Below are 17130 nucleotides of genomic sequence, written 5' to 3'. Positions count from 1 at the left end.
GAGTGGTGGATACCACCAAATATTTGTAATTCCTGAGCTGCATATATGTTGAGTGACAGGCCAGAAATCTGAAAAAAGCTGTCTGTGATGCTGCGCCTCAAATAAAACTGAAACCTTCAACTTCACCAATAGTGAAACAAATGCAGTTGTAAACCTCAAAATTCCTTAGACTTATAAATGTTGGAAATTTCACCATTGGGATATTTCATACTTGGAAAATTTCTTACTGATAGTCTATTGGAATGGGAACCCCATTGGCATGGGAGGTTCCTTCTCTTCCCTTCTTCAGATTACTTTAGGACAGAAACCTTTTGCTGAACAATTGAAAGGACTTTGACCTATGCTTAAGCATAGAACAGGAATTTCTTTGAATCATGATTGATTTTAGAATTGATACAATGGAGATACTTGGAATAAATCTCCACCCTATTCAGTCCTAACAGGATTGAGTAAGGGCTGCAGCCTAGATCAAAGATTTAATCATTTAAAAATATGACCTTCAACAGACATGTGCAAAAGCCAGAAACCTCTGGGCGGTCCTGGGTTAAGCTAGAGCCTCCATTGGCACAGGGAAATTGATGAACAGTGATTGGTAGATGGGAGAACTGAGAGGAGGAACTTGGATGTTTTCCTTAAAGATAGGAGGAGCCGGAGACTTGAGGGGGGTTGAGGAGTTTGGTCGGTGTGATTGCGGTGGACTCGGAGAAGCTTGCGCTGAAGGAAGCTGAAGGTGGGGGCCTCTGAGACTGTTTCTCCATTTTGGTCACGTGAGTGATAGAGACTGATCTCTTTTCTTTGCCCCAGCTATCTAAGGGCTTGGGCCTTTTGGCCCAGCCTAAACAGAAGGGGTATTTAAGCCCTATTCCCTTCTCTCCCTTTTTCTCTCTCTCTATCTCTAATTCCTTTCTTGCTCCTATTGTAATTAAACTCCAAAAAAGGCTGACAGCTGACTTGAGTTTTTCATTTAGGAATTACATAGCTGAATTCCTTGGCGACCTTAAATTAATATATATCAGTCTTTTAAAGTGATTCCCTTGTAACACAGTCTAAATTCACCACAAACTGGAGCTTCACCTAGAACTAGAGGAATTAATAAATGTCAGAAAAGGTTGGTACAGAGCAGTCCTGAAAGCAATGCAGATCTGGGAGTCCAGTTCAGGAGCTCCAATGATGCTTCTCTGGGCCAAGATCCGCCCTCTACAGTGGGACTCCCTCCCACAATCCTGCCACAAGAAGCAGCCCCCTGCCATATTCCAAGCACTCAGAAGGGCTTACTCTGTGCACCTTACTGCCCTAAGCACTGGGGACAGAAATTGCAGCTAAAACAAGAGTGGTTGAGGTGGAGTCAAGATAGTGGTGAAGAGACAGCAAAAGTTCAGACCTCTGAAAACCCTTCCTTGCCAATTACAAACTAAATGCTCCTAGGGGACTGAAAATCAAACCTAACAACAAGACAGAGCCAAGGAACCCTCCTACTGGACTCAACTTAAATGTTATGCCCCACAAAAGCCAGAATTCGTGAACACTCAGGTTTAAGGGGAAAGAAAAAGGAAGGTCCCAGAACCCCTCCCCCACCTAGAGTGCTAAGCCTCCAGTGGCAGCTGGAACCTCTGGGTGGGCAAAGGCGCTGGTCTGGAGGGAGTATCTTACAAGCAAAGCTGTGCCAGGCTCAGAGTGTTGAACACAGGTGATGGGGAAGCAGTTAGAGAAGGAGCACAGAGCAGGCAGCCTAGTTGCAGCAGCAGAGACCCTCCAGGAGGTTTTGGGCTCAGGAAATATCCAGTCCAACCCATCTGGACTTAATCCCATCAAAATCTTCAGAGGGCCAGGAAGCTCAAGCTCCAACACCCCTCCCCCACAGACTTCACTTAGAAATTTGCTGACAAAGCTCCAAGAAGACTTACAGAAAAGCCCAAAACAAAAAAAAAACAAAAAAAAAGAGAGAGAGAGAGAGAAGCAAGAGTGCGGACAACTGCAGGGAATAAAGAAGGGGTAAATATGAGCAAACAACAGAAAAAGAAAAAATTACAATCAACAGCTTCTATACAGGCAATGAACAAAGAGCAAACAGAACAGAGAAAGAGGAGGAAACACCAAGCAATAAAACAGAAAACCCAGCAAATTGGATACAGGCTTTGAAAGAATTCAAAATACAATTCAAAACACAATTAAGAGAGGTTGAATACAACTGGGAAAAGAACTTAAAAAAGTAAGATAAGTCATCTGGAAACAGAAAACAGTGTCTTGAAAGGCAAAATCAATCAGCTTGAAAATGAGACAAAGGAGATGAAAGATCAGAAGGAAAAGGATGACCAAAAAACCAGGGATGAAATCCAGTCTTTAAAATCCAGAATATAACAACTAGAAGCAAGCAACTTCACAAGGCAGCAGGACACTATAAAACAAAATCAAAAGAATAAAAAAATTGAGGAAAATATGAAGTACCTCATTCACAAAACAGAAGATTTAGAAAACCGTTCCAGGAGAGACAACTTAAGAATCATCGGTCTACTGGAAGACCATGCATGACAAAAGAAAAATCCTGGACATCATACTACAGGAAATTATCCAAGAAAACAGCCCTGATATTCTAGGACAAGAGGGAAAAGTGGAGATTGAAAGAATCCACAGATCACCTCCTGTACTTAATCCCCAATTGACAACACCTAGGGATGTTATAGGCAAATTCAAGAACTATCAGACCAAGGAAAAAATATTATAAGCTGCTAAGACGTCATTCAGATACCATGGAACCACAATGAGGATAACACAGGATCTGGCTGCATCTACACTGAAGGACCAAAAGGCATGGAATATGATATTCTGGAAAGCAAGGGAACTAGGTCTACAACCAAGAATCAATTACCCAGCAAAACTGACTATATTCTTATAGGGGAAAGTATGGTCATTTAACAAAATAGAAGTATTCCAAGCATTTGTAAAGAAACGACCAGACCTGAACAGAAAATTTGATGCCCAAGCACAGAACTCAAGAGAATCATAAAAAGGTAATTAAGGAAGGGGGGAAAAAGAAAACCAAACAAAAAAAAACTTTTTTAAGAAACCCAATAAGTTATATAATATATATATACAACTAGAGCTAAAAAAAAAAGAGGTTAATACTAAAAGAAATGGGAAAAGAAACAAAAGGGGATAAATTTATATATATTATATTATATATATATATATATATATATATATATATATATATATATATATATATATATATATATATATATATATAGCTCATGGCAGAAGGGGGGAGAACATCAATACACTATGTGAATTTTAAAATCTCCATCTTGCTTGGTCTAGCACCCAAAATTGTGCACACCCACACTACACGGGTATGTGCTAGTCAATGACAAATCAGAAATAACTAACTGCCCACCTGGGCTGCCCTAAGCCAAGCTTGAACCACCATTGGCACTTGTGAGGCACAGGAAGTGAAGTAGGGAACAGCCTCTGGAATTCGCTCACTTTCTGTGGACAGAGCTAGACGCCAGTTGGTGCTAGGAACTGGAGCAGAGGAGGTCCACAAGACAGCTTTCCTTCAGATCGGTCACATGAGTCAAGGACTGATTCTCCTTTCTACCTTGGCCTTAGGGCCTAAACTCCCTCTGGCTCTGCCAGAAGGTTGAGTTAACCTTTTCCCTTTTCCTCCTCTCTCCTTCACTCCTTGTCCTTTTTTCTTACTCCCATTGTGATTAAACCACCATAAACTCCATTCTGATTTGAGTTTTCATTTTAGGAATTTCATAAGTAAATTCCTTGGCAACCATAAATTAATATTATAACAATCTTTAAAGGTGATTTTTCACCACAACAACTGGAAGGGTAAAGAGGTTGGAAATAGGAAATACTCAACTCCTATGTGCATTGAAATTGACTCAAAGAGGGAAGAACAAGCAAATACATTGGGGCAGAGAATTGATGTGCGCCCTATGGGAAGTAGAAGGGTAACAAACAGACTGGTGGGGAGGGAAGCAGCACAAAGGAGGGAGGGTGGGGGTGTAGTATAAAACAACAGTGGCTGCCTTTGAGGAGCTCACATTCTAATATGGGGAGCTGAGAAGTTGGAGACAGGTTGGGGCCCTTCCCCACAATGGGGATACTGGGAAGAGACCAAAAGAGAAAGCAGCTGAAACTTAGTGACATGAGAGTGGCTAGACACAGAGGAATGAGGGATGGCCAGTCTGGGCAGCTCTTACCCACCACAAAGATTGGGGAAATAATGCAGGTGATGAAAGTATTTCCACAGAATGTGCTGCATGCCAAGCCCTGTGTTAAGCATTTTACAAATATTCTCTCTTTTGATCCTCACCACCATAAACCTGGGAGGGAGGCACCATTGTCACCCCCATTTTACAGATGAGGAAACTGAGGTGAATAGAGGTCAAGTGATTTGCCTGGGATCCTACAGTTAGTGGCCTTCCTGACTCCAAGTCTGGCGCTCTGTCCCTGTACTTGATGCCAAGTCCAGAGCTCAGCCCAAATGCTACCTCCTTCAGGATGCTTTTCAAGGGTTCCACAGCCACCAGTAGCTGACTCACCCCTACCCACAATGACACTCCACCAAGTTGGTGCCCTCCCACCCCCAAGTCCTCTAATGAAGAATCAGCTCACTGCCAGCAGCCAAGGCTCTTCCCCTTTCCCTGTCCCCAGGGCCTAGGCCTAAATCCTAATCCCCAAGACCATGACAATCAGCCGACCATGGGAGGGCATTCATGTCCGTCCCTGGGGATCCAGGGTCAGAGAACCTTCTTTCCCCAGGCCCTGGTCCAGGCCGGGTCCTCCCACATACCTGGATCATGTCCAGTGGCCTCTCACAGCCAAACAGGCTAGCCTTGATCTCCTCCATCTTCCTCATGTCTTCTTCGTCCAGATCCGCCATGAAGTCCCCATACTTGGAAGCCAGGTTAAACTTGAGATTCCAAGCTGGGAAGAGAGCAGCACAAGGTGGAGGTAAGAAAGAGTGCTAGGAACACAACAAGGCTCTCAGGCCTTGACTTTCATTTTCAGTCAGGAGGAGCTCCCTCCCACAGGGACCATCTTTAAGGGGAAATGGTCATTGCCTGGGGAGCAAACTCTCAGTGAGGAGGCAGGCCAATTGGTCTGGTGTCTGTGATGGTTTAAGAAGCTCATTCACTAGATGTCTGAGGCAGGACTTGAACTCAAACCTTCCAGATACAGAGACAGTTCACTTCCCACTAGAGCAACAGGAATGTCTTCCCAAGGAGAAAGGAGGTGATCTGGGAGAATGAGGCAAAATTACCTAAAATGATGGCCCTCTGCAATGATTAACCTTGATCCTAGAAAAAAGGGGAGGGTACAGAGGGAATATGGGGCTGATTTGAGGGACATTTTGTATGTTTGTTCTCCTCCCCTACAGGGAAGGCTCCAGATAGACCAGGGAGAGGGAAGGTATTAGGAAATGACTATGATCTGTGGTTAAAAAACAAGTCATCACTAAAACTTAAATAAAATAGACCAAAATGAAGGCTTCTATGAGGACATGAGCAAAATACTGATGTCTAAAGGGCTAAACAGGATGATGCTATAATTTCTGACTCTTGCCAGGTCACTCTTGGCCTGTCCTTGTGACACGCTATTTCCAACCAAAGAGAAAATTTGTCACAAAAAAGGATGCCCTCATCTCTCCTTTTCCTCACTCTGTGTGGGATTTATCTCTTCCCATGAGCTGAAGCCCTGTTCCATGAAATTATCCAAGAATGGCATATGAGCATGAAACATGGGATTCATCCATCTGGAAGCCCATGACAAACAGGTTATTTAGTAACCATCTCACTGACTGTTAAACAAAAATATTTTTATTTATTCTGCAATCAAAGTCTACAACACTTACTGCTGAAAAAACAGAGGTCAAAGACAAGACAAGTTTGGGATTCTGATCTTTCTTCCAAACCACTAAACTGTGACCTACATTCCAAATTCCCTTCAGCTTTCCCCATTCCTGTCACTGTCATCACGGCTTCAACATTAGACATTCAAAACTGTAAGACTGAAAAAGGCAGGCTCAAACATCCAAGGCAGATATACAGGCAGAGCTGGCCTAACCCAGTCATGCTACCAAAGAATGTGTGTGTGTGTGGGGGGGGGGGGGGGGGGAAGATGGGGCAGCTCAGTGGCTCACTGGATGGAGCCAGGCTTGGAGCCAGGAGCTTCTGGGTTCAAGCCTCAGACACTTACTTCCCAGCCTTGTGACAGCTCATCTGTCTTGACACCACTGCCCAGCACTGACTCTAAGACAAAAGACCAGGGTTCTTTAAATGTTTATTTCCTGCTGGTGTGTGCGCTCTTTCCCAGTGTCACCCAACATCCCTTTAAGATACAAGTACCTCCAAGCATGTTGCCATTTCTCTTCCCAGCTAGACTCATAGGCTCAGCCCAACTGGCACAAGAGGTGCCTGGGCAGGGGAGCTCTTACCACGTGCACGAACTCTGCACTCCTCTTCCTCTGCACTCCGCAGCACCTGTGTGGCAAAGCTCACAGGGGACTCGCACTTGAGAAGATGCTCCACATGGGCAGCCAAGGAGTCATCACTGCTGCCATCATCACTATCAGACAGATCCCGGACATCTCCCATATATGCATGGCTGGGGATGGCTGGCAGGTATCCCAAAAAGGGGTCCCAGACATAGGAAACTCTCCCATCACTGATGTCACTACTTGAATGGCTATCTACAAAAGGCATCAGAGGCACTGGATGCCCAGTGATGGCACCACTTCTGCCCGGATCACACCTTGGCACCGACCGGGCGTTTTCGTACTGTCTGAGGGTCTCCCTCATGGCCACTCGGGCCTTACTCTCCATTTCCTCAACAGAAGTTCTCCCAGACTCTCTCTGAGAAGGGAAATAACTGAGGGCACTTGTCTCCACCTTCCCAGTGGAGACCAGGGTTTCTTCCCTCGTTGACCTCTGGGAAAGGCCCACCGAGTCCTTCTTCAAAGAGGGCTCCTTGGAGTCGTCCAGCCTGCTGGGCCAAGGAGACACGGTGTCAGCTCGAAGAGCTGAGGCATTGCTGAATCGCTTCCTCGCATTGTTCTCCGCCTCCACCAGGAGGGAGTGGAGCCCTTTGTCTGTTTTGGATTCATACTCTGATACCTCCTTAATGTCCTGAAGGTCTGACCTGACCTTCCCTGCTTTATCGACAGTCACGGGTATCTCCTTACTTTCAAAAAAGGTGAGCTTGGTTGCCTCCTTACCACTACTCACAGTCTTCAGGGTAGGCTTAGGGGCAGTGTGGGCACTGATCTCAATGAGCTCTGAATCCCAACGATCGATGAGCCTTTGGACACGTTCAGAAACAATTTTTAAATCCTCCTTATAATAGAAAGTTGTGGAAGGAATCCTTAGGGGCACCGATCTCTTCTCAGCTTGCTCAGACTTGGGGATGTCACCAGGGGCACTCTCTGAGCTAGAGGCCTGCTCCTCCTGCTTCTGAGGCATACTCTCAACCACACTGACTGTTTTCTTCTGGGAATCCAGACGCCACGAAGTCTCAGTGGGTACTACAGAATCACGGCATAGCGGGAACTCCACAATGGGCTGGCCCACATGAGATCTGCCAGAGTTAAAGGTGGAACGTACTGAAAGGGAAAAAGAAGGGTTTGGTTTCTGTTATGGTTTTTTTAATGCTGGATAGTAAAATTAAAGGGGGGGGGGGTAATATGTACGCATGCTTGCCTGAGTCATTTGTCAGGTACCTTTTTCATTCTCCTTCTCCTCCCTCTTCCCTACTTATTTGCAATAAAGATTTGCAGTGAAATGAACTATACAAACTACATGATTGTGCTTATTAATCCCTACATTATCTTGTTGATTAACATTAACACAAATATATGAACTAAAGGCAAAATTCTAGGTTCAAGTCCAAGCCACAGCAGAATAGGCAGAAAGTGAGGCTGATTCGGTAGACCCAAAACCAAGCAGCAAGCTCCAAAGGGGCAGGCAGTTTGGAGCCAGGGGATGTCCCAGGCACAACATCAGAGCCCCATGAACTAGGGCAGCCCCATGTATCACCCACCGACCCTTGGCTAGGCACTGGCTTAGATCCTGGGAATGCAAAGACCAAAGCAAACCCTCTTGTCAGCCTGCAGTTGATAAAAGTTCACAGAGCTTGATGCCACAGATAAAGTACACACCAACATCATTATATGTTTGGGTGGATGGCAGAACTGGACAAATTGTCTGGGAGAATAGAAATGCACTGTCACACCTGAGGAAAAGAAAGCCAGTCTGACTAAGCACAGGGAGAGGTTGCACTCAGAAGCAAAGGGCCTTCAAAGGCAGGAGACATGCTTCTGTGTGATCACAGAGCCAACAAGGGACCGCCAAGGAACATCATTGCAGGGCCAAAGCTCACAAGAGCTTCAATTTAGAACTTGAAGAGACCATGCAATTATTTTACAGAGGAGAAATGCGGACATTGTTCATGAGATATACAGCTTAGGACAAATTCAGTGACTTGCCCACAGGCATACAAATAAAGTCAAAGGTCTCCGGAATTAAGTCCAACACATTGTCTAGTATAGCTTGTACCTCTCAGACCTGAACCTTCAGCAGCTGTGTGTAGGACAGATTTAAAGTGGAACAGAAGGTAAAGCTAGGGATGAGAATCTGAATTAGACTGATGGTGAGGTAAATAAGAGAAAGTGATGGATACAAAAGGGCGTGGGGGGAGCCATGACCAAATCTAGCAAAGGACAAAGACAAGTTGGAGAGCCCAAAGAAAGATCACATCTTCCTGAGATGAAAAAGAGAACTGAGGAGGATACTGAGGGGGTTGGGGCATAGAACAAAAGAGTGGGAGCTCTTGAATAGCCTCCACTTTTCAGGAATACATGAGGCAAGGCCCTTTGCTAGGAGGAAGGACAAGGTGGTACAAGAGACTTGAAGATGTTTAGAAGAGCCACTAGGAGGGGATACAAAAGCCCAATTAGGAAAGAATAAAGGTAGTGCTATGCAGTCAGGAGAACCCAGTTAAGATTATATCAAATAAATCTGGAGTCAACCTAGTTACCACAGGTATCCAGGCTCCACTCATGCCGTTCATCAGCAGATAAGTTGGAGCAAGGAAAGATCCAAGGCTGGGGATTGGCAGAGCCTACTCAGTGATCATGGTAGTGAGGGGTTCAAACATTTTGAGGCCAGTAGAGAAACAGGGTCAAGAATGGAAAGAAGGGGAAAGAGATTAGAATAGGAATGATGGTCAGAAAGAATACTAAAGGCAGAAAGACACAATTTAGAACACTCAATTCATGAGAATTACAATTCAAGAAGACAAGGAAAGATGTGATGGTTAGAAGCATTTCATAGTTCTTAATATGGAAGAATGTTCATTGGTGAGAGTGAGATAAAATGCTATGGCCAACTCTGTGTGGGGCTGAAGCAGAGTGAAGTTAAAGGTTATGGGAGTTGAGAATATTAACGCCAAGGTGTTGAAGAGGTCCCAAACATGTATCCTGAAGTCCTAAAACATGAGGGCAGATTTTAGCTACAGTGAAATTGGAAATGAAGTTAGAGTGAAGGACTGAGATAGCCAGTTCCTAAACCCCTTAAGAAAGGAGGCAGGGGAGATAGAGCTAAGATGGTGGAGAGGGGACACAGCCCCTCCTGATCTCTACCAAATTACCCTCCAAACAACTTGGACCTAACATCTCAAAATGAATTCTGGAGCGTCAGAACTCACAAAAAGATGAGGTAAAACAAATTTTCAGGCTAAGACATTTTAGAAGGTTGGCAGTGTGTAATTAGAATTTTGCTCCCAGGGCTTTTTTACCCAGCATCCCATTTGCATCCTTACACTGAGTGCAAACACTGCGTGTGTACCTATGTAGGATAAAATTCTGATTTACCCCTCCTCTCTCTCTTCCCCTGATCATGGCTGCAGAAGCTGGCTTTGAGCCAGGCAGGAGAATTTACTCATGTGGTCTTATTTTTCTTAGATAATTAGTTTATATACTTCTTTTTCTTTTTTATCCCTTCTACTTCAAGTGATTATTAATAAACTTTATAAAATTAATATTTAGAGTTATTGATATTGATTTAAATCTTACATTTTTGGTGACACGAAGTCTGGAATTTAAGACCCTTACTCTCTCTGAGTTAATTAAAACCATGTTTCTCTCCTGCTGCTTTTTCACCTTTTCCCCTCTAGGAAACTCTCTTCGGAAGTTCTTTTTTTCCTGGTGGTGGGGAACCACCCATAACAGGAGCTGGGTAGTGGTGTCTCCACCCGTTGGTTTGCTTTGCTTGTGGGACTAAGCCTGGGGCTCTTAGCCAAAACAGATAAACTGCTTCCTGCTGCATCCCACCTAAGCCCATCTGCCTGCTCCACCATTCTTTGATGCTGCCCCCAAGCACTGAAGATTGCCCCTGCATGGAAGGTGAGAAGCTAAGTAGCTGGTGTCCTGCCTCCTAGAAGAGCTACAACACTCCCTCCACCACCATGTGGGTCTCAAGCGTGCCTCTTGAATTTCCAACTTGGAGCTGAAATAGCTTTTTAGAATAGCAGCAGCCTAGCAGTGCAGCATGGATGTATGGAGAGTAGGAGATCCTGGACCCCTTCCATACTGCCCATCCCCACCTTTCCCCACCCCCATTAAGCTACCAAGCCAATTTTAAACTAACCCAGGGGGGCTTCCACACTCCTGACTATGAGGATGGGGAGAAAGCTTTTGCCTTTTCTGTTAGCTAAAACTTTTCAAACAACCTTCATTTTTTAAACTACCTAAGAGGGGCAAGTCTAAGAATGGTATTTAAAATCATGCTGGCAATGAAAGAACAGTTTCCTCTCCATTTGAAACAGCTTTTGTTCCCAGAGAACTTTACTAAGTTTGAACTCTTCAACACTTCAGAATGGCTTTATTTAGCACTGCTCCTGGGAGGGCTCTTAATCGTAGGTTATTTTATCCTTTATTTCTCTTCAAGAAAAATCAACAAAAGGTTACCTTGATTAAACTAGAGACTCAAATAGACAGCACTGAGAAACACTTGAGTAATTTCAAAATTCAGAAGGAAGATTCCCCTCCATCCAAACCTGCCCTGACTACGCCTCGAGCTGAATACGTGCTCTCTCGTCTTGCTCAACTCTTGAAAGCCCAGAGCCCAACTTCACCCTCTCCCCAACTTGCTCAACTTCTCCATCTCTCCCCTTCCCCTTCCCCCCACCCAGTTCCCACCCCTTCCTCTCCCCACTTCCTTCCCTGCCAGATCTCCCTTTGCCCTGCCTCTTCCTCCCTTCTCAGCCCCTCCCTCCTCTATCCCACCCACCCCCTCCCCTGCCCCCACCCTTGTCCCAGCCCATCCCTCCCCTGGCCTTTCCCCACGCCCACAGCCACACCCACAACCCCACCCCCATTCCTCCCTCCCTACCTTCTCATCCTCTTAGCTCACCTACTCCTCCCCCTCCCCTCCCCTGCTCCATAGCAACCCAAACCAATCCAGCCAAGAGGCAGAAATCACAAATAATTCAGTTAAATACCGATTCCCTTTAAGGGACGTGCCCACCTGAAATAAAACTGAAGAAGGGGTGTCCTAAGATATTATACACCTTTCACCCCAAAGATATTTAGATTCAAGCAAAATACCCCTTCTTTTGAAGATGAGCCTATTGTATTTATTAAAAAGCTTGAAACCATTTATCGTACTTATGATCCAAAGTACTTATGATGACAAAGTTTGAAAATCTTAGACAAAAACAAAAGAAAAATCCCTCCCAGTTTATGGATAGACTTATTGAATTGGGAAGTAGATATATAGACCTGAATCTGTACAGAGAAAGGGATGTTAGACAAATACGAAGACAATTCATTAAAAATTGTTGCAAAGTGGTCAGAAACAATTTTAAGACTAGCTGTCCAAATTTGGACCCTATGTATCTTGAGGAATTGAGGGGATTAGCAGTCTATGTCTTTACAAGCCATAAAAAGAAAGATGGAGAGAACAATGACTTAGTGAAAGACTTAAGGAAATAGAGTTTAAAGGAGGAAATTAAAAAAGAAAAAGAAAATCATGGAGTGGTCATAGCCCCATTGCAGGAATCCACAAATCAAGCATTAATGTGTTACCTCTGTGGGAAAAGGGGTCATGTAAGAAGTAGAATTAGGCAAATAGAAATATCAACTTTAGAAATAACAATTACAGAAATAACCCAAATGAGGCAACTGATAACTCACACCAAAATACCCAAAATAGGGCTCATCCATATACTCAGGGCAAAAATCCCCCTCAGCATGAGGGATCCCAGAGATTTAATCAAGGATCTTTATGAAAATGTGACAAGGGGAGAAAAGGTTCTGGAATCAGAGAGTGAAACCTCTGATTTCTCAGACCTTGAGGTTTTAATGCCAATTATCCCAGTCCATTCTCCCCTACATAATGATGAACCTCATTTAACCCTAAAAGTTAGAAACATGCACTATGATTGCCTCTTAGACACTGGAGCATTCAGATCGGTATTGCTGAGTAAACCTGATTCTGAATGCAATTCTATTGTCTCACTAAATGTAGTGGGGATATCAGGCCATCCCTAAAAGTCCTAAAGCTTTCCCCTCAAATGGTGTCTGTGGAACCCCTACCAAAAGAACATTCTTTCCTTCTAATACCTAGCTCCTTACAAATTTGTTAGGGAGAAAATTCTTTCATGCAGACTTAGAGCCACAATAACATGTTCTCCAGATGGCTCTATGACATTAGAATTGCCTGAGGAAAATTTGCTCTCTGTACTTCTTTCAGACAGTCAGAAGGTGAAGGAGACTCCCACCGTTAAAATTCCAGCAGATATACCCGAGTCTTTCTGGACCACATTGTCTTCCAATGTTGGCCTACTTAAATCAGCTGTTCCTGTTCAAATTAAAACAAAAGGTGGTCCTCCTTCCATTCCTCAGGATCCTCTATCAAAAGAGGCAATTGAGGGAATTACCCCAGTGATAGATTTATTAACTGAGGAAGGAGTAATAATTTCATGCAAATCTGAATCTAATACACCTATCCCACCTGTAAAAAAAACAAAATTAGTCCCAGATGGAAAAATTGTCTTATCAATTTCTATAGGATTTAAGGGCTGTAAATAATCATGTCATTAAGAGACCTCTTGTGGTTCCCAACCCAGTCACAATTATCTCCTCTATTCCCAACATAGCAAAGTATTTTACTGTGGTACACTTGTTCTCAGTATTTTTCTCAATCCTTATTCATGAAAATTCAAGGAATATATTTGCCTTCACCTAGAAAGGAATCCAGAGGCCATGGTATCAGTTACCACAAGGGTTCATGGAAAATTCCATATTGTTCTCATCGATTTTAAGACAGGATTTGGAAAGCATTAGGTTTAAGGAGAGCTATTTGATACAGTTTGAGATGATTTACTCTTGGTCTCACCAAATGCCACCGTGTAAAAATGAGATTAACTCCACCGTACTTATTCTTCAGATTTTTATCCACCAGGAATGTATATACCCTCATTTAAGGATTAAGATGTGCTAGTGAGTGAAAAATCAGAAACAAGTGACTGCCCCCTGGGCAATCCAAAACCAAGTTTAAGCAACTATTGGTACACATGAAGGTGGAAGGAAGACACAGGAAGTGATGCAAAAAACTGCCTTTAAATTTGGTGGCCACTTCCTGTGAGGGGTTCTTTGTCTTAGAACTTGGCCTTGGAGGAGCCTTGGGCTTGATATCTCAGACTGCTTCCCTTTGGATTGACACTTGGTGAGTGAAAGGCTGATTCCCTTTCCTTGGTTTTTCTGGAGGCACTAGCCTCTGGAGAGGCCCCTCATCTAGGAGGAGGCCTCATGGCTGGAAGCCTTGTTAAATTAATTAATCCACTGGGCCTCCCCTTGCTGGGGCCTCTGAATCTCTGCCTGGTGTGTGTGTCTCTCTCTCTCATTTTCCTTACTTTCTTCTCTCTATTTGTAAATAAACTACCATAAAAGCCATTTCTGACTTGAATAAATCATTGGAATTTAGTAATTAAATTCCTGGCAACCAAACTCTCAAATATTCAGTCCAACCATAATTTTTTCCCCTTACAACGGTTTGCCAGGAAGATAACAAACATCTCCTTTTAGAGCTACATAAAAGAGGCCACAAGATTTCTAAGGCAAAGGTTCAGTGGTGTCTCCCCAAAGTAGAATATTTAGGGTTCATTTTAACTGCTGTTTTTTGCTCCATTTCCCCTAAGCTCATTGAAGGCATTCAGAAACTGAGTTCCCCCTCCACTAAGAAATAGTTGAGGGCAATTTTAAGAACAACAGGATTTTGTAGGGAGTGGATCCCTTGCTATGGGGAAATCACCGAGCACCTTATAGTTCTGACAAAACATTCAATTCCTGAACTACTTAAATTTGAGGGGGAACACCAGTCAGCTCTTTCAAAATTAAAATAGGCTATCCTGTCTGCCCCTGCTCTAGGAATTCCAGATTATAAAAAGTCATGTACTTTGTATGTACATACATGAACAGAGAGGGGTAGCTTCAGGTGTTTTAACTCAACCTTTGGCTTATTATTCGGCCCACCTGGACTCAGTAGCTTCAGGAGCACAACCATATCTTCAAGACATAGCAGCCACAGCTTTGTTGGTATCTAAAGCTGCTGATTTAATCTTGGGATGCCCATTAACCATAATATGCCCACATGAAGTCAAAGCATTGTTGCTAAGACATAGAACACAGACATTTTCTGATAAAAAATTTGCTAGGTAGGAGGTAACCTTGTTAGGTAATTAGAATATTATCTTAAAACACTTAGTTCTAAATCCTGCAACCTTGCTTCCTGATTTACCAGTCTCAGGAGAATCATTGCACAGCTGTGAATCTCTAGTGTCCATGAGTGAAAAGCCTCAAGAGTGAAAAGCCTCAAGATAACCTCCTTCAGACAACCCAGACTTAATTAGTCTTATTCACTGAAGGTTCTTCTTTCATGAGAGATGGCATACACTACACTGGAGCTGCTGTAGTCACAGAACTTGCCACCGTGTGGTCAACTTTACTGCCCTCAAATATAAGTGCTCAAGATACAGAACTGATAGCTCTAAAACATGCATGTATAAATGCCAAAGATAAGAAGGCAACTATTTACACACTCTAGTTATGCCTCTGGAATATATAATGCAGTGGGTATGCTATGGCTTCAAAGGGGATTTTTAACCTCAGTTGGAAAATGTATACAAATGCAGAAATTATTAAAGTTATTTCTGCTCCCCAGCTCCCTGAAGACCTAGCTGTGATTCATTGCTCTGTCTATACAGGAACTGACCCTGTTTCTACAGGGAACCATTGGGCAGGCACTGCAGTGAAGCTAGTTGCCTTAGAAGGACTTGAATTAATTTTTAACATTGACAACTAGTAATTACTTAAATTTATCCTTTTCTTACAATGAACAGGAAGTGAAAAAAATGGAAGCAAAAATTTAAGGCAAAACAGATAAATGGAGTATGGGTATCATCTGAAGGAAAACCCCTGTTACCTTGAAGTTTTTATCACCAAATATGACAATCCATTCACAGAAATGGCCACTTTGGTACCCAGGGCATTGTAGACTGTTAAAGAGTATGGATAGCCCCTGGCATAACAACTATAGACTCTAAAGTGTGTGCAGCCTGCCACACCTGTCAAGCATGTAATCAGCACTCCTTTCATGGCAAAGCTTTTGGTGGGCATCCTCTGTCTTACACACCTTTTGAACACCTACAAATTAACTTTATCACTATGCCAAAGGCTGTTCGGTATAAATTTTGTCTAGTCATACTGATCAACTGATCGGATGGCCAAAAGTGTTTTCTCCTGCCCAAGCCACAGTGGCTTTTATTGCCAAAGTGCTCTTAAAAGAGATTATTCCTTGCTTTGGCCTGCCTACACATATTGATTCAGACAGGGGAACTCATTTTATTTATTTGGTTTTATTTCAGATATATTATTGTTTGGGGAATCACTCCCAAATTCGATGTACCATATCATCCCCAGAGTTCAGGCCAAGTTGAGAGAATGAATAGAGACCTTAAAACTATGATTGGCAAATTGTGCATGGAGGCTCATTTAAAATGGTCTGAAATTTTCCCTCTGGCTGTTTTTTTCTCTCAGAAGCAGGCCCAGGGGAGATCTACACATCTCACCATTTGAGATGCTTTTTTAACAACCCCTTATACAGGCTAAGCCTTTTTCTCCTGCATACACATCACTACTAGGGGAAGATACTTCTATTGCTTCATATATACATACATACATACATATATATATATATATATATATATATATATATATATATTTATTTATATAGGATTTACAGATAAAATTGCAAGAACTCCACAAATCTGGGGCTGCTGTACAAGCAGGACCCATAAGACTTCTCACTCCATAACCTAAACCCAGGAGACAAGGTGTGTATTAAGAACTTCCAGCACACTGGAGGAACTCAGCCTGCGTTGGAAGGTCCATTTTTAAGTCCTGTTAACCACTCCAACAGCTATCAAAATTGGAGAAAAGGCATCTTGGATTCATTGCTCACATGTAAAGAGTATCTTCTACTGACACTTAGTGACATGACATCGTCATGCTTATTGTTTTTGCTGATTATTTTAAGATTTTATTTTGTTTTTAAGTTCACATATTGAACTAATCTAATATATTCTGTTATACTGTATGACTTTAAGTTACTGTGTTTTGGCTATTAGCTCTATGTTCTGTTACACTGTCTTTATTTGTAATATCCTATGCCTAAACTGAAGATAATACCATTTTAATACCCCCCATAGTCTAGTTCGGCAAACTTTTCCATGACTTGGCCAGAGGTCCCTATAGATACTGGGTTTGTCACTGGATCCATTGAGGTCACATATTGCCTAAATAGCCTTTTGTGCTTTTTTGCCTTTTTTAATTTTCACATAGATCAGTGGTTCTCAACCTTACTAATGCCATGACCCCACAATACAGTTCCTTATGTTGCAGTGACCCAAAACCAAAAAATTATTTTGGTAGCTACTCCAAAACTGTAATTTTGCTACAGTTATGATTCAGAATGTAAATACCTGATATGCATTATGTATTCTCGTTGTCACGACCCACAGGTTGAGAACCACTGACATAGATGATAATGAATGTACTCCATT

At 42.9% G+C, this 17130-nt stretch overlaps 1 protein-coding gene across 1 annotated transcript in view; it reads right to left on the bottom strand.

Annotated features, from left to right (window-relative positions):
* The window catches only part of ALMS1 (ALMS1 centrosome and basal body associated protein), a 100513-nt gene that overhangs the window by 62681 nt on the left and 20702 nt on the right, over window positions 1-17130 (bottom strand). The window contains exons 4-5 of the mRNA XM_007477862.3: window positions 6449-7612; window positions 4805-4938 (exon numbers count right to left, since the gene is read on the bottom strand). Coding sequence (XP_007477924.1) covers window positions 4805-4938; window positions 6449-7472 — 1158 coding nt within the window. The 5' untranslated portion in view covers window positions 7473-7612. The remainder of the gene's footprint in view (window positions 1-4804; window positions 4939-6448; window positions 7613-17130) is intronic.

This window comes from Monodelphis domestica, chromosome 1 (genome assembly GCF_027887165.1).
Source record: "Monodelphis domestica isolate mMonDom1 chromosome 1, mMonDom1.pri, whole genome shotgun sequence".
NCBI lineage: Eukaryota > Metazoa > Chordata > Mammalia > Didelphimorphia > Didelphidae > Monodelphis > Monodelphis domestica.
Note: the sequence above shows the minus strand (reverse complement) of the source record. Positions and strands in the feature narration are given on the sequence as shown.